Genomic DNA, 24,084 nt, shown 5'->3' on the forward strand with positions numbered 1-24,084 from the left:
TTCAGGCGTCAACCACTTTATTTAAATAATAACAGTATGTATGTACAATCCAGACACTGATTCACTCAAAAGAACATGGTGCTTGTAGAAGATCCGTGTGATTAATTTACTATATAAGTTTCTAGGTTTGCAGTTTAATAGGCTTCGACCAGACGCTTTTCCCGCAGTCTCAAGCGGCGCTCTCGTTCGTATTCTTTCATTCGTAGGACGAAACTGCAATCAAATTAGACCAATCAATCACACTAACATAATAATAATTTTCTAAAAAGTTACAAGAAATAAATTCACAGTCTATTGAATAATCAGTACAGGTACAGTAAACAAAAATAGTAAGTTTGTGAAGCCCAATATTTACAGAAGCCCCTATATAATATTATTCTGACACAGAAAAGATACTATTTTTATTAAATAATTTACTTATTGTTGTCTACAGTCAATGACAAGATTCTATTCATTAACCCTTTGAATAAGAAAAACAACGACAGAGGTTGCTTCTAAGCCTGGCGCTCTAAAATTTTATACAGTGAAAATGTTACTTTCCAGCATCACTTTTTACTGCTCAAAATGGGTAAAATATTGCTTGAAATGACTTAAACCATGTTTAGTGACTAGATCTGAATGACTAGGTTAACCTTTCTCTTCTACCCCCACCATTCACCCTTACAATATAGCCCAATTGGGGATGCTAGTGACTCCAGGAAGTTGGGACGCATGCGCAGTATTCAGGTAGAATTGATACGCAGTGGGTTTTAATATTTTAACTGCAGTTGTTTGACACAATTTGAACAATCAAATTTTAACATTCATTTTCGGGTTCTGTGAAAATCCTATTTAAATTCTGTTATTTTATCTTTATAGGCTAGTTGCTTGACAGAACTTAAATAATAACAGAACTTGAAAAAATCTTTCACAGAACTTTACTTTGAAATTTGAAGAATTGTTCAAATTCTCTGAAACAACCCATCCTCAGTATTGGGGAGATATCATAATATTCAAAGAATTTGAGGATGGGGAGCCGTTATTGAGGGAGAATGGTTGCTGACTTTCATTAAACAAAACATTGATAGAAAAGCGCTGCAGAAAATTTCACCTGCACCGTAGTAACATCAACTATTTAATAAATAAATTAATTAAATGTGGCGACAGGTGAGCCATGTCCCAACATACAAGTTTAATATTTAACGAATTTAAAGTATTAAACCATAGCATCATAGAAATCTTCTTAATATTCCAGTTATGTTACTTTCTTGAGTGCCCATGAGAAGAATGAAAGAGTCGCTGGTAGTATTCCGGGTAATTATTTGGGATCGCTGGCCACGCTTAATATGTTTTTTTTTTAAAATAAAACCTTCTGATTTACCTTAATTACTATAAAAGGAAACCGTCTGCATTTGGTAAATTTTTAATTTGAGCATTTTGATTTTTAATTACGTAAAATGAAAATTCACTTTTGATTTATGGAATGACACCCAAAATAAGTTCTGTTGATGAAATTTTCTTATTTTATTATTCCTGATACCATACGAGTAGCTAGAAGAGACGTTATTACTATTTACTCTATGCAAATTAGGTAGGTACTATTTTGGCCGAACACTGAAATTAAAATATAGGTATTTAGGCATGTTTTATAAATAAATAAGTACATAAAAAAAAGGTTAGGGCGATATAGGTTAAGTTAGGTTATGTTAGGTTAGTTTAGGTTAGGCCAGGATAGGAAGATAGGTTAGGTTAGGATAGGATAGGATAGGTTGGGTTAGGTTAGTATATGTTAGGTTAGATCAGGTAAGGAGAGGCTAGGTTAGGTTTTTCTACATACAAAATAATAAAAAGTTGTAAAAAATACTTGCCTTAATACCCTAACATTATTTCCAGTGTTTTGCCAAAATAGTGCCTACCTAAGACGCATGAATTAAATGGTTCTAACGTTTCTTCTGGCCCCGCGTAGCGGGAATGCCAACATATGAAAATATCATTCTTTTATCGACACTTGACAGACATTTTTGGAAATGGTTGTCGTCCCAAACAATTTTCATTTTACCATATTAAAAATTTATTTCCCAGATGCAGATAGTTCAATCAAAAGGTTTTAATCAAGAGGTGATTTTGCACAAAAACGGCGCTATACAAATCATACAAATATTATTATGTTAAAAAAAAACGTATTAAGGGTGGCCAGCGATCCCGAATATTTACCGTACTCCGTAGTAACTTGAGGTTTGGGCTTATAATAATGAATATACTAACTCTTCGTATTCACAAGTCATGTACTGATGTTTCTCATGACCGCACTGATACAAAAATGGGAACACACGTTTCCGACAAGCTAAGTAATTGATGTAAAAGTGTGCACAATAATCTCGGTCTTTCATTGGCACTTTCGCTGATATCATTTCTTCCTGTGTAGCGATCATCACTAAAAATAAAAGACAAATTCAAATATACTTCTGGTACAACAACAATTTCAGTTATGTAATCAATTTTAAACTAGCTAATAAAATGGAAATAAAAACGTAGCGCAAATAGTACTAGTAATACAGAATAAAGGGGAGTATAATCGTTTAGCTACATTCATATATAAGCTGCCAATAAAATCAAAATAAAAAAGTTACCCCTTTCTGGTCTGGGTTCAGAAAACCCAAAATCACGTTCAAATGTTGGAGTTTCATATTGACCAGGGGCAATTCCTGGGGGATTTTTGTAGTGGCTTAAATGGGTACCCATTTTTGTGAAGGGTTTTTAATCCTCTACAGAGTATTTATGAATTTTGCAACTTTTACCCGCACACTATACAAGATCTGTCAAAATGGCAGTGTAGCCATAAAGCATAAATAAACCAATCACCCATAAAGATAGGCGAAACTCCACAGATAAAATAATGATTGGCTGACACTAGACATAGACAATCTCGATAATACTAGCAGTGATGGTAACAGGCACAATTCGAAATATCCATTTCAAAGTGATCGATTGTTTTACTAATCGAAACACTTCGACTTTTCGATATTCATTCCGATAGGATAATAATAATTTAATAATATTATTTCGGTTGTGTATAAGTAATAGTAAAATTTACACGTAATTCAATAATTCAAAAATTCATATTATAGGTAATTCTAATATTTTCAGTAAAGTAGTTTCACCATAAGTTCGGGAAGTTGTATTTTTCCGTTATTGTTATTATGGGAAAACTTGGACGTGGTATTCCTTTGCCAAGACAAAACAGAAGTTATAACTAATGTGATGGAACAGTTCAAAAACTTACACCCGGTAAATTTTTTTTATGAGGTATCGCAAGTAACCAATAATTTTCATTTTGCTTTTAATTGGTGATTTTAGTATATTGTGTTAAATATACAGAAAATAGGGATAAGCTTGATAAGCATACTTCTTTTTAAAACACACTTTGTATCAGTTATTGTGTTAATTTAGGAGGCGGGTATGGGTACCGCCACTCCGGGTTCCATTTATTAGATAACTAACACCTCTACCATAGGTCACCCCAAATGATTCGCTACGTTTGGTGACTTAGCAGGGGTGTCTGGGTTCATCGAGTGAGGTTTGTCTAGGTATCGATGGCGGGTGCATCTGCCTGCCAACTGCGTGACGGGTGGGATAGGTAGAGGATGGTTGAAGAAGACACTTTTTGACGTCTTCAGCTGGACTCTCACTACCCATCACCTTGAATCGCATTGGGAGGGATGGATTCATACGTCACTTCTGGACATACTGACTCCGAGATTCCTACCCACCTTTCCAGAACTTCCTATCCTTCATTTCGTTAAAAATATACTCCACACAACATACCCAAGGATGACATAGGCCCTGAGGGAAATTATTTTCCTCACGGCCTCCTGTGTGGGGTTAATGCAAAAAAAATAGATAATATTGAGAAGTAAAGTATTTCAGTTTCTGGAAATGGAAAATAACGCATTTTAGCAGCAATAGCAGTTAAAAAACGCATTTATTTATTATTTCACACCATGTTTTTATAAAATGATGTTAAAATAGTTTTTTACGCTATTTTTTTAAAATTCATTTTATAACTAAAGCCGAACTAAGAACTTATTTTGGGTTAAATAAGAGAAGAAAAAAATTGTTAAGGCTTTTAAATCAATCAAGTGAACAATCGATTTTAATTTTGAATAACTGCATTATGTATTATTTTTTTTTTAAATTAATGTTTTTAAGACAAGATTTTATTTATGCATAGCACAAACGATAACAATTATTTTTATAAGCAATAATTGTTCGCCTGAAACACTCATCCACATTGAAAAAATCTCCTGATAAAAAATACATAACGCCAACTACACGGGTTCGAGTCCCGTTGGCGTCATGTATTTTTTATCAGGAGATTTTTTCAATGTGGATGAGTGTTTCAGGCGAACAATTATTGCTTATAAAAATAACTGCATTATGCATTATATTCAATTTCAGGAAACTGAAATTCTTTATTTATTGTTTTTGTGTTTAATTTGTCGAACTCCATTTATTTTTTTCCGCTTGACAACAGTGAACTTAAACCCTTACATATAGAAAGAAAGGGCCTTAGATTAAATTTACTTGAACAATTAGAAATCAATAAAAGAACCAATGACCCTAATATAACATTAATTAATAAAGTAAGGCAAATTATTTATTACCCGCTTATAAGTATGTTCACAAAACCTAAATAATATAACACATTTAAATAAATGCATAGCAGCCACATCATTACTAAACAATTAATATAGCATGTGTGCATACATGCATATATGTATATTTATTTATGTATACATGGGTGTATGTATATATGTGCATATAAATAAATATTTTTTTTCCTTTTTCTTTAAATAACAATGTACAATACCATTGAAAAAAAAAAAAAATCCCAACTTACACTTATATAAGAAAATTTAACCAATACACATAAATACATGTACCATTTAATCATAACCACGTAAACACCTCAGCACAGGTTCTCCCAGTGAGGTGTTCACGAAACATATAACATTACCCACCATAGTGTCACCTATTCAAACCCAGCATAAAACACCATATTAACAACAGTTCTAAATTTATGTATTATATACAAATGTAAATATTTGGTAGACACTGTAATGTATGTATAGAAATAAATAAATAAATATTAATGTGGGGAAAACAGACTTCAAAATACTCCAACAGAATATGAAATCTATTGTCACAATTATTTTATCAGTAAATCGGTTTAACCGGTAATAAATCATTTTAAATTGGGAGGGGATAAAATAGTAAATCATATAAATAAAAGTCTAAACGGGGTTAAAACCACAGTTTGAAAATGGCCTTGAAAGCCGAAACAGATGTAACAATAACAAAAACCTATAAATATTTGCAGAACTTAATAATTTTATTATATTATTAAATTTGATTTTAATTAAATAAAAATACATATCTAAGTACTGCAAAGTGTTTTCTTTTATTAAAGTTTTTTCCACCATAAGGAATTCCAGTGAAAAATATTTTGGCAAAAAAATCATATTGATCAACAAACGCTGATTCTGAACACACAAGTTTTATTATATATTATTATATGTAGAATTTAAAAACAAATAAAATACCATCACATTAAAACACACCGTTTGGTAGGTACGGCTGAATCTGCCGATGTACACAACCAGTCTACGTGAGTAATATTTTAATGGTCTACAATATCCATAAGGAATTCCAGTGAAAAATATTTTGGCAAAAAAATCATATTGATCAACAAACGCTGATTCTGAACACACAAGTTTTATTATATGTTATTATTTGTAGAATTTAAAAACAAATAAAATACCATCACATTAAAACACACCGTTTGGTTGGTACGACTGAATCTGCTGATGTACACAACCAGTCTACGTGAGTAATATTTTTATGGTCTACAATATCCACATGAGGGTTGCCAATTCGTGGAGCATTCCCAAAATTGCGGCGAATTTCGAAAATTTTTCAAGAATTGGGCTTTTTGCTGGGAGAACCTATTTGTGGGGAAAGTGTGGGAATTCTAGATATTTCTTGATTATCTAACAATATTGGAAAACAATATTTACAATAATTGTGAGAGTGGTAATAAATGTAGTTTTCTTTCACTTAAAATTTTCAAAAGGTGTCCTGAGCGATAGAGAAAATCTGAAAATGACCAGATAATAAAAAATGCTAATTATTTTTCATCTTGATGGTAAAGGAACTTGTGGGGATTTTTTAAAATATATATTATTACAAAACACGTTTTAAGACAGAATGGACGTACAATACACAAGTGGTAGTTAATAGGTACAACTTTACATTGGTATTTTAATGCCAAAATTATTTGTAAGTTTCATAGAACAAAAATAGAAAATGGGAGGTTAAGTAAAACAAACAAGAAAAAAACAAGGATATAGCCTCTCAACTCACTCTCCAGGTTAGGTTCCCAATTAAGTTTTTACATTTTTGCAGTCACTGTGACGCAAGCTATCTGAATCAATCATCAGCCCGATCTACCTTGCTCCGACTATCGCTTCTACACGCCTTCTTTCTCTTCTGACCCTCGCCTCATCCTGTACCACGGACTATTCTACCTCTCTTTGGACCAGACCTGGCAACGTCAAACAGAAGGAGCCTCTTTAGTAAATTGAACAGCTCTACAGCGGCAACAGAAGCTACCCGATCTCCCTTCACACATGGTGAAAGGAGCGACATCTTCCGCCTCCGAGGATCGGGATATCCGGCCCTGTTTTACTACATTTTACCTAGTAGCCCAGTCAATGAAGGGGAAAAAAGACCCAATGTCGGAACTAATTCCCCGGAAGCTGAATTTTTCACAGATGTTAGAAGACATTTAGACATGTATTTTTACAAAAGTCCCCGACTTTCCCCTTGTGCTTCCTTCCCCACCCCCTCTTGAATATATTTTTCAAAGCCTTTCGGAATACGCTAATATCTCCTTAATGGTTTTATAAAATCAGATTTTTTATTTTTTGTTTAGTTTTTAATTAGTTACTCTAAAAAATTGTTTTCTTTCATTTTTGCGAGAAAAGCTATACAATATCTACAATTTATTAGTAAGGGAAAAATATCAGTTTTTAAAATAGTATTTCAGAATATATTTGAACATAACTTTTTTCTGAGCCTGTTAACGAAAAAAAATAAATCAACAAAACTTGTAGACAATATTTTTAGCTATAAAATAATTAGAGATGTTCCGACTAGTCGGCGACTAGTCGGTAAAGCCGACTATCCGGCCACTATTGTAGTCGGCGATTAGTCGGCGACTAATCGGCAAAGAGCGCCGACTATCCGGCTTCTTACGTTGTATGTATTTCTCAATAATATGAATGCGGATAACTACATGAAATAAAAACCTTGATTATATATTATTTTTTATTTTATAATCAGTCTTATACATTAAAAAATGTAAAGCAATCTTTCCTTTGTTAATCAGTTTTTAAAATTACTTGCTTGTAAAGAAAACATAATTATGAAATTTATTGAACAAAATTAGTACCTATCCTAATTAACATAAAAAACAACATAATATCTTCTTATCTTCAATGAACGTTTATAAGTATTTCTTATTATTATAATAAAAAGTAAATTTTTTAAATTAACAAACTCAGTTATATGTATTAAAGCAAGATTGTATGCACAAGATGCACAGTAATATATGTATATATTATATATATATCCAAAAATTCTAAACACGAACTGTTTGACAAAAACAAAAAAAATGAAACAAACATATTTCTTATAACCATACCTACATAAGGGGCCGTTCAAGTATTATGTAAGCACTATAGGGGGGCAGGGGGGTCTTTGCTTTGCTTGTTTTTGATGACATGGGGGGTGGGGGGGTCGAGATAGTGATTACGTCAGCACTGCTCAGCAGTAGTTATTTTTTTTACACATTTGCAACCCACACATTGTTTATGTTTGAAAACCGAATACATGTTCGGGGATTCCCACAAATAATTAATATGTTTAGGTACTCGCTTAAAAAACAGAATACATTAACAGAAAAATGCATATAGGTACCAATTTTTACGTAAGCATGGGAGGGGGGGTAAGAGCTTTGCTTACTTTTGGTGACAAGGGGGAAGAGGGGGTAAATAATTGTAATAAATCTGCTTACGTAATACTTGAACGGCCCCTAATCTAATCAAATCAAAGTCACAATTGTGACAACCAAAAATATCATAATCTCCTTATATTTTTTATAACTTACTTATATTTTTTAATTAAGGGTAAATTATGATGTAAGAAGACTAAAGCTTCTGCTTCAAACCGTAATCGGCTTAGCCGACTAGTCGGCCGACTAGTCGGTCTTATTACAACCGACTAATCGGCTAGTCGGCTAGTCGGCGAAAGTCATAATCGGCACATCTCTAAAAATAATGTAAATAATGATGGGTTTTAATTTATAATAAGGCACGTAGGTTGTTAATAAGGAGCGCGGCGCGCGGCGGCTCGAACGCGCAGCGGTTCACGGCGCAGCGAGAAATTACAAAAACCTAAGGAAAGTAACGATTAATTCATGTGTTTGCTTTTTTTTTATAACAAATTCATTTAACGTTGAAGAGTTTTATTGTTATTTACCAGTTTTAGTTCGGAGGGGAGGGGGGTAATATAATATAATATTTTCCCCTGCCCAATTGTACTGGACGGGAGTCCGCACAAGACTGTAGATTTGGGCGCCGGTTCCAAACCGTGTCTTCAACCGATGAGAATGTTCCTTTACGGCTGATGATGATGATAGTTGACAAATTTATGATAAAATCTGCCTCCCGCACCCAGTGCTTGGTGAATGTTGGGCACTGGGTGTGCTTACGTCTCTGCTCGCTCCTGGCGTTAGCGGTTTTCCAGAGTAGGGCCGGCTGATCTTGAGGAGGTAACGCCAGAAGGTTTGGAGTAGAAGACTTAGCGAGGTGAGGCAGATGGTGGGCAGGAGTCACTTGTAGATAATGAAACGCTTGGTTTCGGTGGTAAAGATGAACTAATTTTTATTTTTTATGTGGCTGCAATAAGCAATATGCAATAAGCATGATTCGCACCCGACATTGGGCTGTGAGTCAAAAAGTGGTGGGGGATTCTATCCGCGCCAGTAATGTGTTATATGCCCCGGCAAAATGTCGCATATTCATTTTTCCGGTGACATGGCCGAAGGTAGACTCTTGAATTTGCGAGTTTGTAAAGATTTTGAAGGCTTGCATGAATAACAATTACATAGTTTAAATGCATAGTAGTTATAAGAATGTGTATCTTGACAACTAGATTTTTAGTTTGCCAAGATACGACAAAAAATAAGAAAAGTTTGGAAAAGTTTGTCCACGTCTGTTTTTTGGAAAAAAAACAGACGTGGACAGCGACTTTATTTTATACTATTTCCATTATAAATTCGTTACCATTTTAAAACTCTATTAACCAATTCCTGCATAATTTCAATAAACACTCCATAATACTTGGAAATAATAGAAATGAAATACTAGTACCGGGATGTTCAATGTAATATTATGTATGTTATTCCCACGTCCCGAAAAATTTAAGCTTTGAAAATTAAACCTACTATAAAAAAGATATAGTGGTATTTAAGGCGATGCACTGCGTCGTGTAATATTTTTAATTGAGCCGCTATCAATAACAACCCTTACGTAGATGGCGATAAGGTTTCAATTCCCGCTTAACACCATCCGCCTGTTTTGATTTATGCAAGAAAAACATGGCCAAAAAGTGCCTTTTATTTTATTTTGTTGATGTTCAGGCATAAATGTTTAATTTTTTTTTCGATCATTTTATAAATAATTTAATTTGCCACATTGTACAATAAAATCATAACCGAAAATGGGTTTGTAAGTAGGAAATTTTTAACTTTAAAGAAGTTTTCATAGGCCTTATACATTATTTTTTTCTGGGCTTAGAAAAAGACTTATCTAAAAAATACTCGATTATTTCAAAGGCCAAGATGTATTCTACTCGCAGTATTTAATTAAAGCATGTGAAACATTTCAAACCAAAAACACATGATTTAGCATTACTACGTATGGCATCGCCTTAAGTTAAAATGTCATTATGATTGATGAAATAAAAAAAAATGGACTAGAATTCCTTATTTTACGCTCTTTATTACATGAGTATTTCTCAAAATAAATGTACGTAACGAAAATGTAGTTACGAAATAGTCATAAGACGTAACTAAATAGTAAACATAAGGCTTGTTTACACAATGGCAAATTTTATTTTACTTTTTTTATTATTTATTAAATTTAATTAGTTGTCGTCTTTTTTAAATGTAAGTAATTATCCTTTACTTTTTTATTTATTGTACATACTACAAACATACATGAACTCACGACCCAGATACTTGTATTTTGTTATACCCGTTGTAAGGGGTTTAAAAAAAACAAGGGAGTATAAATAAATGTTTTTTAACCAAATTATCAGCTCCCAAATTTAAGTACCTAACACAATATTCAACAAATCTTAAGAAATTAAAGAACAGGCACTGTTTAAACTATTAAAAAGTAAATAACATACAATTATTTAGTTTGAATCACTATCCATTAGCGTTTTATAAATTTCTTCCTCATCTTTATAATAATTGAAATCTTTCCGAGACACATTCGGTTTCACAGTCAGTTTTTCGGTCTTTGGTTTATCACTCCGCTTTGGCGCATGAATATAGTCATTTAGTGATAGAGATTTAGAGATAAGGCCCTTACAAGAATGTTCACTTGCCTTTTCATCCGATTACAGCACTGTCTTAAATTCTTATTTCGACTTTTTAATCGAGTATTTTCTTCAGTCAGCTTTTGCAGTCTTTCCTTTAGGATTTTTTTATTATTTTTTCTACCTTCAAATGTATTATTGTCTTGTGTCGTAGTATTAGCCTTTTTCTTTCTTTCAGCTCTTTTATCATTGGCTTGTCTCCACTTTGCTCGTAGCTCTTCTTTTTCTTCTTCTGTAAGAATTTCTTTTTTTTTTTGATATTTTCTTTAACTTTTGTTAAATGCTTAGTTCGGATTTCCTCATATTTATTTGGCTTTTCCTTTTTCAGTCTTTCTCTGTAAGCTTTTTGCCTTTCGGCATTGGTTTTTGGGGGCATTCCTAAAAAAAAGTTATGATGTAGTTATGGTTTTATCAGACTAAATAAAAATAAATTTATATTTAAATAAGCTTTTATTAAAAACTTAAGGCACTTATAAATATTGTATAGAGCGCCTGTAGAACGGATAGTGTGTATGAGTGCCTCAAGCTTATTTAAAATAAAACCAGTATTTGACGGCTCAGCTTGATCTTCAAGTACTTGTCATTATGTATAATGCCATATAATCGCGATAATAAAACATACAAGTCTGACGACACCTGTTCTGCCATTGACCATCAGGAATTTCCAGCGCATCCTATGTATTACAACCTACCTACTTTCCAGCGCCATCAACAGATCTGCTCTATGGTATAATAAATTTTATTTTTTTCCTATTATATCTAAATACATATGTATATTTGTGCATTGTGCATAATATATTACATTATTACCAAACTTACATAAGACTTTCATAAAAATGCTAGACACACTTACAATATACTTACTTTTCTTAATCACGTTGTAACTGTGTACACTCAGCTTTACATTGAACTTTTTCGTTACGTTACGAAATTCATAACAAACGTTACGAAATTGTAAGAAGAATTAGACAAAATGGGGTTATAAAAAGTCAATGGTTTGATAAAATTTAAAAGTGTTAATATGTAAGCTTAGCAATGTTCGTACCGCACATATTACAAAAAGACGAGTAGAAAAAGACTTACCGCTTTGTGAAAAAAGGCTATAATATTTCCTGTTACGAAATAGTGGTCCTACTAAAGAAACACGTTGTTACTGATTTTAACAATTAATCATAAATGTTATGGCGGAGAAGTCAGACGAACAACCAATCAGAAAGAGGCTAGTGTTGCCCATGTTAAATTTTACGAATGGGTTCAAAAATTACGGTGGAAGTACTAATAAAACGTTACTAAAAAGTAAATGAATATGTTTCACTTTGTTTTTTGTGCATAAATTATTAATTTATTAATATAACCCCATAGAAAATTACTTTGTACAGAAACTACATTTAATTAAGACCCTAAAACTTACAAAAAATCACATATTATAACGTTATTATCGCATTTTATGAAGTATAAACAGATGAGGTGGGTAGGGTGGCAATTTTATTTTGTATGGAAGGTAAAAATCGATATTTTATAAAAAATTAAAATATTTGCGAATTAATACGACTGTAATGTTTATTCTTCGATATTTTAAAGCCAAATATTTATTCTACAAAATGGTGCATATTTTTTTTGTATGATTAATTAAAAACATGTCTAATTTTTGAACTGTTTCTAGGCACACTTTATTTTTCCAAAATGTACACTTTTTTGAGAAATACTCGCATATATTAAAATATTGGGTTTTGCATTTTAGTTCGAATCGTGAATGTTTTTAAGTAATAGCAATACCTAAAAATATTTACGTAAAAAATAATTTGCGGGTTTCTTTCAAACACGAAGCATGCACGAAGCTAGGCATTCAAAAATTGATTGGGGATGTAAAATGAATTAAGACGATTTTTGAGAAACTATAATGGATATTCTTAATAAATTGGAAACTTATAATATAATCGAAGTTATTGGAAAAGGCACTTACGGGTGAGATACAGATATTGACGTTAATATTCGCTGTCAAGTCAAACTATATTATTATTATTTTCTACCTACTCCAGCATAAACTTGTTTTGACTTTTCAGCACTGTACTGTTGTGTAAAAAGAAAAAATCAGACAATCTAGTTGTTTTGAAAGAAGTAATAGTAAGTTCACCTAACGATGACCAGTATAAAGTAAGTTATTTTCATGCAATATTAGTTTTTTATATTATAATTTATTTGTGTACTGCTTGCATCTAAGCTACTAATTATTGTTACAGGAAACACAAAATGAGATAAAAGTTTTATCCACCCTAAATCATCCCAATATAATACAATATTATGACAGCTTTTATGAAAATAAATCAGTTTACATATCAATGGAGTATGCAACTCATGGAAACTTGGCACAGTACATGTACCAAAGGCAAAATTTCTTACTGCCTCAAAATGTAAGTCAAACCTTCCATAATAAATTGATGAACCAGAATCACTAGTTATTTAGGTCCACAATAATCTCTAAATACTATAAAACTGTACTGTACTAAAAGTCTGTGTCGTTTAGCTCTTCTAAACTAAGCAACTGATTTTGATAGGGTTTTCTCTATTATTGAGAGAATTTCTTCCGGAAGGTTAATATATATAATACCCGCATCTTATATTTATAGAAAGTAAGCCATTTCTTCAAGTGAGCGAACAGATGGAGCCAAATCCGGGCTGTACAGGGGATGATTTTTTTTTTATGATCACTCATATGGAGAAGTGGCTTGGGGCCCAGCATTTCGATGACGATGAAAATCTTCAAAATGCAGTGACGGGTTGGCCACGTTCCCAGGCGGCAGAGTTTTATGCAGAAGGAATTTGCAAATTGATGAAACGCTATGAAGTGCTGGATATTTTTTTTTTATGATTAATTATTTACTTAATAATGTTATTATGGATATAATGATCATGTTATTATTTTTTTTTTTCTAACTATAAAAATATTACCATTTGTTATTTCGGATACTGGCATTATACCTAGCACTCTCATTAAAAATTTAGGCGTATTAGATCTATCAAAAAATTTATATATAAAGATGCAAAAGTCGGTTATTTTGAGTACATGTAGGATAACGAAAGATTTTTAAAATATTTATGTTGAGGGATCAGTAGGATTTATAGGCCCTGTTAGGAGTTCTACCGAGCCGAACCCTCTGATATGAAAATATCTGGAGTCGGTGAATTATTTTCCCATTTGATCTCTGGTGGGTTGACGTGTTGTTCTTGTATTGTTTTGTATTTATTTTGCTTATATAATGCACTTGCATAATTTTGATTGACTAGATGATCATTTGTGGAAAAGCGTGTGGAAGGGTTTAGTTTTTCCTATGGGGAAGATTTAACCCGGACATAAAATCAGAAAAAGTAAAAAAAAAAGTTCTGCAAGTATTGTAGTTTTTATTATTGTGGCGGCTTTTTCGGCGTTCAAGACCATTTTCAAACTGTGGTTAGGTCACTATTAATAGTTCAATTTAATTGGCCACTATGTTGAAAAATAGTGCAAAGCTGTAGTTTATGAGGCACATAATAAAATATTTGTATCTATACAGGCTTTTATTTATAGTCGATTTATCATTGCCAAAATATTGGGGTAGTTGATTTATCTATAAATAAAACCAATATTTTTGATACAAATATTTTATTATGTGCCTCTTAAGCGGGCCACAGACAGCTGCGCACGTCAAAGTGCACGGCCACTACTGACACAAAAGCTGCGTGGCTTGATACAGTGGTAACACATTGCTAGTTGAGCTACGCCACGAAAACGCCCACTTTCAGGATGCTTTAGTTTTCAAATAAAAACACAACTCGTTCAAGTGCTTGCGACGGTTTGAAGGAAAAGCCGGGAGCGGTGTTCGGGGGGAGAAACTTGTGTAACCTGGCTGCATCCCACGCGTTTGCCTATGACGTCACATACCCAAGCAGCTGTGCACGTGGTCCGCTAACTAGAACTTAACAGCTAAAACTTGGCCGTGCAGTTTTCTGTGGCCTGCCTTAAAACTACGGCTTCCCACTATTTTTCAACACATCGACTTTTAAATTCAAGCTCTTTTTATAGCGTTTTACAAATATGCAAATTCCTTCTGCATTAAACTCAGCCGTGAAATCAATAGTTGTTACTTTTTGAACACTCCTCGTACATAACATTAAGTATAAGGGATGTGTTTTTATTGACTTCATGAAAAATAAAGATACATTTTGAAAATTATATGACATAGTGAGGTAATAAATATTGTGGATATTCAATTTTGATTAACACATGTTTTTTTATTTCAGGAAATACTCTACTTTTTTTATCAAATTTTACTCGGAGTGCAACACATCCACGAGCATAATATAATCCACCGTGACTTAAAAGCAGAAAATATCCTACTTTCGGGTCCCTGTGGAAATATCGTTAAGATTGGGGACTTCGGCATTGCCAAAATATTGGGGTAAATAATAAGTCTTACAATTTTTTCTGCAGATGTTTTATTTAAAAAAACACAAAGCTATCAGAATAATAACCATAATCCATATTCATCCATTCATACTAGGGTATAAAGTTTGCTATTATTTGTTCTAGTAAGCAGAAGGCTATGACTGTGATAGGAACACCATATTATTTGGCACCAGAGCTGTGCGAGAATAAACCTTACGATACGAAGACTGACGTGTGGGCGCTGGGCTGCGTGCTGTACGAGATGTGCACACACACCAGGGCTTTTGACGCCACCACATTGTTAGGACTGGTTCATGAAATAGTGTACGGAAATTTTGTTCCAATCAACAAGATTTGTTACGACGCCCAACTGCAAGGGTTGATTGACAACATGTTGACCGTGGTGCCAGAGAAGAGATGTAGCATTATCCAAGCTTTAAAAAAGCCCGTGTTTAAGGTTCTATTTGTCACTAACGCACATAATTGATTTATTTTCTTCATATTACTCGGTGGCTATTTAAAATTTTAGTTATTCGTCACTTGTTTTTTACGAGTCTCTAAGAAAAAAAAACATATATTATTATTGTTGTGCCCATGAACACTGAAATGACAAATTTTATATTTGATTTACTGACTTACTTGTATAATATGTTTGCTTTAAAACTAATGAAGTCGAAATAAATAAATGTGAATTTAGAAAATACATATACACCCAAAGATCCACCTCGTGGCCGTTTTAGGCATTGCAGAGTTTGCTTTTTTTATTTTGAAGATTCACATTTTATCACCAGGCGTTTCTTTTTAAACATTTTCTCCTTTAAAATAACATAAATCAACAAAATTTACTCATCTGACTTCAAAATAGGTATTTTAGAAAACCATTAGTAAATGATTTATCTCTTCTTTAATTCTTCCAACAGAAACAATGATTTTACACTATTTGACTTCTAACTACACTAACACTGATAGGACAAAGAATTATTATTTCCTTGTTCATGCAAATTTGCTTATTGCAAAGAATAAGGAGCAGGTCTCTGCCAAATAACTTGCCAAGCCAAATTGGTAATGAAATTGATCATTCAATACCTTATTAGGTGCATTTTGCAATCCAATTGCTTTGCATTCAATACAAAAATTAGTTAATAAAATGTTTTTTAGTTAATAAACTGTGATATAGAATAAAAATTATTTATTACAGCCAAATGTTTAATTTTAGAGAACAATGTAACATTAATCATAATGATAATGAGAAAAGTAAAATATTGTCCTGTGACTAAGTATTGAATAAATAAAAATGTTCTAAAATCAGATTTTTTTAATGTGGCAATGAATCTCCAAATTGGAAGATTCACAGTTTTTCCTTGAGAAACCCTTTTCTTATTTGTATCGATTTTGCTTTGACATGTACCATTCCAAAATATAGAAATTTATTAAATAATTTCACCACAGGATAATAAAGATTTTTCGCAATCACTGAAAGATTACATCGTGGGCATCCCGGCAAAAAAAAAGATAAGTCTGAAATTTGTCTTTTTGACTTATAATTATGAAGTTTTTTACGTTCTATAAACTGGTAGAACATACTAAGGCAGTCGTCCCATCCGTCATTAGTAAAGAATCGACAAAAACCGAATGCGGTATACTGAGAGCACACCGCTCCATATATTTGTATTGGGGCTTGCAACCATTGCGAACGGATCGGGGCAAGAGGGAGCGATGCAATATACTTCCCCCGTACAGCTAGGGGTACCAGGATTTAGTGGGCGCTCAATATTTATCGCAATTTATGCCGATATTGCATAAAAAACTACTAATTATTATTTTTACCAATAACATTTATTTTAGTTAAAAATGATTTTTAAATATGTTGAGCATTGGAGCTAATATGTAAGTAAAACTATACATTTTATTATAAAAGTAATAATAAAGATAAGAGATAATGGTTTAGGTGAGATGAACTGACTAAGGATAGAACTTTGCATGCAATTTTTGCACCCCTGGTTGCAAAACATAGCAATCAAGAAAAATAACTAACTATATAAACACACCTTCAATTAAGTTTCATCTTAAAAAACGCCCTACCCGGGCTGGTCCTATAAAAATAGATTCAAATTTGCTCACGAGTCAGTTCAAACCTACCACCGAAGAAGTAACAACCTGAAAACCTCCATAGTCTCAAAGATGAAAGTGTTTTATTTAATAGTACATTCAGTTCCTTTCCCAGTACATTAAAAATCAGTTTTTTTCCCAGTATATTAAAATCAGTTTTGGCACAGTAGTAAATTCATTTTCAATCCAGATCTCGAATTCAGTTCCTGTCTGCGATTGACTTAACCCTTTCAGCCCCAGTGATTTTGTGAATTTTTTTACCGTAACGGTAATGATTTAGAAAAGCCATGTTTTCGTTTTCTTATAGCTTGTAACCTTTTCTGTGGCGTCTATTTTTTCCGCTCTGTTGAAATCCTTATTTCCGCCACAACAACAATAAATATTTTGACATCTGCTGATTGTGAGTTTCATCGAATATCTGCCGTCATCGATTACTTAATTTAAGGTCAGATATCAAGATTTTCTACTCGAATTACAAATAGTGTTCCATAATAATAACATCAGTTCACAGTCATTTTCCATAATATTGTAAATGAATTTCAATGTTCATTCAAATTAACACTGGTAGTGACGGACATGTTTTCGACTAGTAAGGCGAATTTTCAAAGAATTTTAATCCTAGATTATTTGTTTATTTCTGAATGAATTTTAGTTAAAATGTTATTTGTTTGTACCTTAAAGATTATCACTAAATTGTAAATGTGCAATTTTTGATATGAAACAGTTATTTGTATTACTTTTGTGTTATGTTTATTTTACCTTACTATTTAAAAAATACCCTCTGACGTCCAATGTTAATCCAAATTAACATTGAATAATTTCTAACAAAAAAAAATTAAATTCCAAGAATTTTCAAATAATTTTCTGAGGTATTATCAAGCATTACATATTTTATATAAGTGGAAACAATAATGTGGGTGTGAAAGGGTTAAAGTCATTTCGCTTCTCTGCTGAACTCTCTGAAAGGCTCTTGGCGTGAAAACACCGCCACCTGTGTTAAAAAACAATGCCATCTGTTGGAAGTAAATGCAACACACGCTATTGTTTCTCTATCTGCACAGACAGACTGAACCGCAGCAACGTGTACCGGGGTACAGCTAGTAAGAAATACATTTTTTAATTATGTACAGTAAGTTTCAGACTGTTTGAGGTTATGAACTTGTCATATTTGCCATTTTCTTTACAATAAGGCCCTTCGTACAAATAAATACTTACTTACATGCAACTGTGAAGCAACCACAAGTCACCTATTGATATGCAACTCTTTAAAGCTGGTTTAGTGGGGGCTACCCGAATTATACTGACCTTGATCATTTTTTCATGTGTTGCTGTGGAGTTAATACAATATCCAGTGACTCTAGCAATGCAGACAACGTTGTTTTCTCTTATCTTATTATAAGCATAATAAGGCGATCTAAAAGAAGATTTTCAGTTCAAATGAAAATAAATATTAACACACTGTCGTCGGGACACGGCATTTGCCGTTTTTCGCGGACTGTCGGTCAACTGCGGGACACAGTTTTTTGTCGACTGTCGGTTTTTGGCAAGTAACGGCATTATACGGGTTTGTTATCAGCGTGAAATAAAACGCCTTGAAGGGTAATTTGCTACCTGGGTGCTAGGCGACAGTCTGTCCACGTTATTTGAGATGCCTTGTCCGGATTGGCTAGTGTGCCGCTTGTAAAGGCGTCGCCACCAGACGTGGCCCGTGACTGTAATTACCAGCAGTGCATTTCACTTTTAAAATGTACCTAGTCTGTAATTTAGGTGGAGCAAATTAATGAATGGGAACACCTACTGCAATTCATTCTATCTTCTAAGTTATATTTGTAAAATAACTGATTAAATAATACAAAATTATTTCGAAAATAAAGGACACTCAATTCATCGTTGAAAATATAGCGAAACCGTTTGATTTCACCGCGAACGAGTTCCAATGTCTTAATGTTGTTGCGTTAACATTGAACATTAGTATTTCTAAGCGAATCCATCCCAAACGCATTGGATTACACATGATCAAAGTGATGCAAAATTCACTCGCCGTCAAAGCGTTTCTATAATGCACGGAATGGGTTATGTATCTGCACTGCTCTAACACGTAATTTGGCGTTAAGAGTGTAATCTGTCTCGCACATGTCACCGTTTCGGCTACTTCGGGCTGTCTCGATACCGCCCGATGCTGTTTTAGTAGTATGGTAAAAGTTGGTTCTGTGCATATCGGGGTATGCACGACCGCTTGCTCTTGCGCAGGATTTTTTTACTAGAAGATAGCTCAAATAATGACCTGACGGGAATTACGAATTTCTTACATCGATCACTGGGGCACAGATGTCGTTGTAATTTGTTATGTGGAGATTGAAGACAAGCAGTGCAATGCACAAATGCACGTACCAAGGAACCGCCTCTGGTCGCCACAAATCTAGAGCTTTTGTACAATCTCAATCTCCAGTTTAGTTTGAGTCATTTCACGTATTGGACTATTTTTCATACCGCTCGCACTGTTTTGTTTACTGTTTGGTATTTTATTATTTGAATATATTAGCATTGTATAGGACTTTATCTCTACAAAAATGTCTTTACAAGCCAATGATAGTGACGATGAAGTGTATGCTGACAATTTATATAATTGTTCATGGAATGATGATATTGAAGAGGTGTCAGACAACGAACCGAGTGATGATGAACAAATACCAAGACCTAGAACGTTTCACCGTCGCACTATTGAAAGTGATTCTGATTTGGAGACGAGCTCAGATGAGGACGTGGACGAGTGGTCATCGTTTGATAATCCCCCAGTTCTGGAATCTTTTTTAGGCCGCCGCGGTTTGAATTCAAATGTCCATTGTCCTCAAACTGTAAGTGATGCGATAGAGTTATTTATCGGTGATGATTTGTTTGAATATTTTGTAAACGAATCTAATAGATATTACCACCAAAACTCACATAATTACAAATTATATATAAAAAATCGGGAAAGTGGAAAAATATTACTTTAAAAGAAATGAAAAAGTTTTTGGGGCTGATTATGTTGATAGGACAAGTTCAAGTATTCCGTTAAATATTTCACCCTATTTTATCTACCCAGGAGAAATAAAATCCAACCCTTTCATTCCACACATATGACCAGTTGTTTGCAGAATGCAATGATTGTACTGTAATCCTTTGAAATGCCAGTTTTTCGTAAGTACTTACTTACCAATCATCCACTACTTTTTATATTTATTTTTTGTTTACTAAATTATCATTGTCGTTATATACAAGCATATACTTAGAGGAATTTATGTGATACATGCACTTATATTGTGTGATGGATTATCAACATATGAAGTGTACTGATGCCTTGAAAGAATAAATACTATGATTCATAAGTGGAATGGGCTCTTCAATTAGGCGAGGCAACAACAAAAGACTCTTTTTTGACAAGAAGCAATTAAACGTATGAGTTATTGAGTGTTCGCCTTCGGCCTTAGGCGACACTTCAATATTTACGCGATCAGATTTCACACATCCAGCGATTGTAAAATTGCGGGCATGGCAAATATATATCATTATATAACTATATGATATGAATAAACATGTTATCTTTTACATGGAATTTTCAAATATTGAATGCTTTTTACTGAATTAATATCAGGTTTTTATATTCAGCTTTGAAATGTAGTGACATTATGATGTAATCAAAGCAATTATAATTTATTTTTGATGGTCAAATGTCATATATGATTTCTTTGAAAATTTCAATCGAAAATATTATTTGGTTTAGAAATTGTGTCAATTTTAAGAAAGCGATATATTTTTGCGCTTATCGCGAAAAACACCCGCTATAGGCTAGTCTATTGTTTGAAGCGCCCGACTACAACTGTTAACTGTGGGGCACTTGTCGCCGCCTAGGAACTACACTAGGATGATGTAAAATTGACTCTTTTTCCAACCCTAATCAACGCCTTCTCCACTAATTCCTTTCTTATGTATTCCGGTAAATTATAGTTATATAAATATTTTCCCACCTCCATAACAAATTTAACATTCATATCATGCTCGGACATCATTTCTGTCAAACGAGTAGTAAATGCTTATGAAATTGGCGTAGCACGCTTCCAGCACTTTCAGTAGCGTTCAATTAATAGAATTTGGAGTTTTTGGTGACTAAATTTGATAGCATTGCATAAAAAAATAGTATCATGTAATACAGGTATATTAACCCCTCAAGTTTAATTTGTTCGATTTTCGGAACAGCTCGTATGGTCTCATAAAAATTTATATAGGAACTATTAGAAACTTTGACCTTAGTTTAGAGTTAAAGAACATCTCAGAGCTCTACATAACATAACAGTGATTCTGAGTTTGCTGATCATTTATTAGAAAATTATCACACTTGGATAACTCCCAAGTGTGATAATTTTAATATGGGGTTAGAAATACTTTGGTTTTAAGGCATCGCAGATTAATAATTATGAAATATTAGAAATTAGAAAAAATGTTTATATCAATATTTTCCTACTTAACCGGTCTTTCCCTTCTAATGACATTATAATTCCCAATTCAAATAAACTTTCTCATCTCTCTCCCCTCTTCCCCCTCCCTGTACCAAGCGAACATTGTTCGAGAAACATGTAGATTGTGTATATAAATATAAAGTGATGTAAATTAACACAATGTTTGCGGGGGGTTTTTAAATCAATCTACGCCGTAAAGCGGGCAATTTTTATCACGTTCGCGCGCAAAATTCCGTTTCATGTAAAATAGCTATAACTTCTGAACTATTGATCAAATTTAAATAAAATTTTCAGTATTTTACCTTATTCGAAATCTTTTATTATGATCTTTTCACAAATTTTTACATTTTTGAAGAAACATTTATGATATACACGGTGTCCGGAAACTCGTAGTACAAGCGGGAAACTGGAGAATCTACACCACATGGAGAACCCAAATAAACATAAAGTTTTTTGATTTGAGCATTTTCACAAAAAAAAAAAAAAAACCAAAAAAAAATATTTTTCGGCTATTTTAGGGTTAAAGTTTTTTCTGGTGTTTAGGGTTGAACAACAGATGTTTTAACCCTGCAGAGCAGAAATATTTTATGATTACACCGGATTAAATGAAGGGTGATTTCAAAATAATGCTTCAAATCCGAGTTTCTTCATTTGTTTTACTTTCAAATAGTTTTAATTAGTTGGGTACTTCGATCTTCAGTAATAATTTATAAGAATTTGATTAAAAAAAAAAAATTAAATTAAAAAAAATCAACTTCTAACTCGATTTACTCGATAACGAAAGCTCAAATCAAAAAAAATATTCTACAAAATCGACTCCAAATGTGATGTAGATTCACCAGTTTCCCGCTTGTACTACGAGTTTCCGGACACCCTGTATAAATTTAAATTTAAAAAATTTGAAAAAACTGCACTTGTCGTATTGTCGATTTAGTCATTTTATGCACATTCAACATAGTATATATATTTTTTAAAATACATACCACTAAACTATGATGTCCGAACAGCTCGGGAAGTTTTGAAGCGAAAAATTGACCACCACCTAGAGATGGTTCGTGCCTGGGGTAAGGCCAACTTGGTCAGTTTCAACGTCTCAAAAACCCAAGCGTGTCTGATTTCGGCAAAGAGGGAGATCAATGACTGTCTGGTGCAATTTGATGGGAGCACTCTCCCCAATAAAGACTCCATTGAAATGCTTGGAGTTACTATATCAGACCAGCTCAAGTATCGGGGATCCATAGAAGCCCGAGTAAATCAGGCCTCCAAAAAGTTGGGCGTCTTCTACAGGGCTAGGAGATTCTTCAACAGTGACCAGCTGCTGACCCTGTACAAGTCTCAAGTCCGCCCAACTATTGAATTTGGGAGCCACCTTTGGGCTGGTGCCCCAAAATACTTGATAAACCTGCTTGAGTCTGTGCAAAGGAGAGCGATCCGTCTGATTGACAATCCGTTGTTAACAGACCGATTGCCTTCTCTGATGCATAGACGCAATGTAGGCATGCTGTGTCTGTTCTACAGGTATTTCAATGGAGCCTGCTCCAAGGAGCTAGCAGCATTGATTCCTGATGCACTGGTGCACGTGCGCGAAACTCGACGGACACGAACTGAACACCCGTTCACGGTTGACGTTGGCTTCATGAGAACGGGCCGTTTTTACGACTCGTTTTTGTGTAAGTCGGCTCGTATGTGGAACGAGCTACCGGCATCTGTTTTTCCTCCCTCCTATAATCCGAGCCTCTTCAAGGCCCGCATTAACAAATCCCTTCCTACAGCCCCTACCTTACTCCGCCTCACAACGCCGCCCAACCGGGTGGTGACATAGTTCCCCTGTCTGTGCACTGCACAGGCAGGGACACTCTTGTGAGGTGTCACATAAAAAAAAAAAAAAAAAAATAAAAAAATTAAAAAAAAACACTAATATTGTTTGAAAGTATGAAATCGTTGGAAACAATTCTCTTTATGTAAAGGTACATCATTGAATTTACACATGTACCGGGTATTATGTGTAAGTATTTTGTGTACCGCGCACACACGACATCGCTTTCGCAGATTCTTATTTTTACCAGGGCCTTCAATCTTTTCCAGTATATGTTTTCGCATATCCATCGATAGTCTTCCTAGAGGATCAGATTTTGAAGATTTTTTTCGGATACCAGATGTTGATGGTGTTGGTTCCGGGTCTTGACTATTATCTGACGAAATCTGATCAGCCACCCAGTGCTCCGCGATTTCCTTAAAAAATTGTTTATATTTAATTTTCCTTTCTTTTACGGAGTTGTACACAACAAATGAGTTGAATAATGCACAATTTATTATATACATCGCTAGACTTTTTGTCCATTTGGTGGT

The 24,084-nt window shown here is 33.7% G+C and overlaps 2 protein-coding genes across 2 annotated transcripts; one reads left to right on the plus strand and one right to left on the minus strand.

The window, feature by feature from the left end:
* ND-B18 (NADH dehydrogenase (ubiquinone) B18 subunit) lies at positions 1-2,815 on the minus strand. Its single transcript, XM_089636686.1, has 3 exons — positions 2,610-2,815; positions 2,245-2,413; positions 1-213 (listed from the first exon to the last, which is right to left on the minus strand). Exons 1-3 carry the CDS (start codon positions 2,719-2,721, stop codon positions 135-137), a joined length of 360 nt encoding a protein of 119 aa, XP_089492812.1. The 5' UTR covers positions 2,722-2,815; the 3' UTR covers positions 1-134.
* Positions 2,816-12,400: 9,585 nt separating this feature from the next.
* On the plus strand, positions 12,401-20,873 carry LOC149426385 (serine/threonine-protein kinase Nek8-like). The gene is made up of 5 exons (XM_089636698.1): positions 12,401-12,672; positions 12,771-12,861; positions 12,948-13,118; positions 14,986-15,143; positions 15,275-20,873. The coding sequence occupies exons 1-5, from the start codon at positions 12,608-12,610 to the stop codon at positions 15,615-15,617; spliced, it is 828 nt and encodes a 275-aa protein (XP_089492824.1). The 5' UTR covers positions 12,401-12,607; the 3' UTR covers positions 15,618-20,873.
* Positions 20,874-24,084: the final 3,211 nt, after the last annotated feature.

This window comes from Hesperophylax consimilis, chromosome 1 (assembly GCF_061612785.1).
Source record: "Hesperophylax consimilis isolate HC1 chromosome 1, BYU_Hcon_1.0, whole genome shotgun sequence".
Lineage (NCBI taxonomy): Eukaryota > Metazoa > Arthropoda > Insecta > Trichoptera > Limnephilidae > Hesperophylax > Hesperophylax consimilis.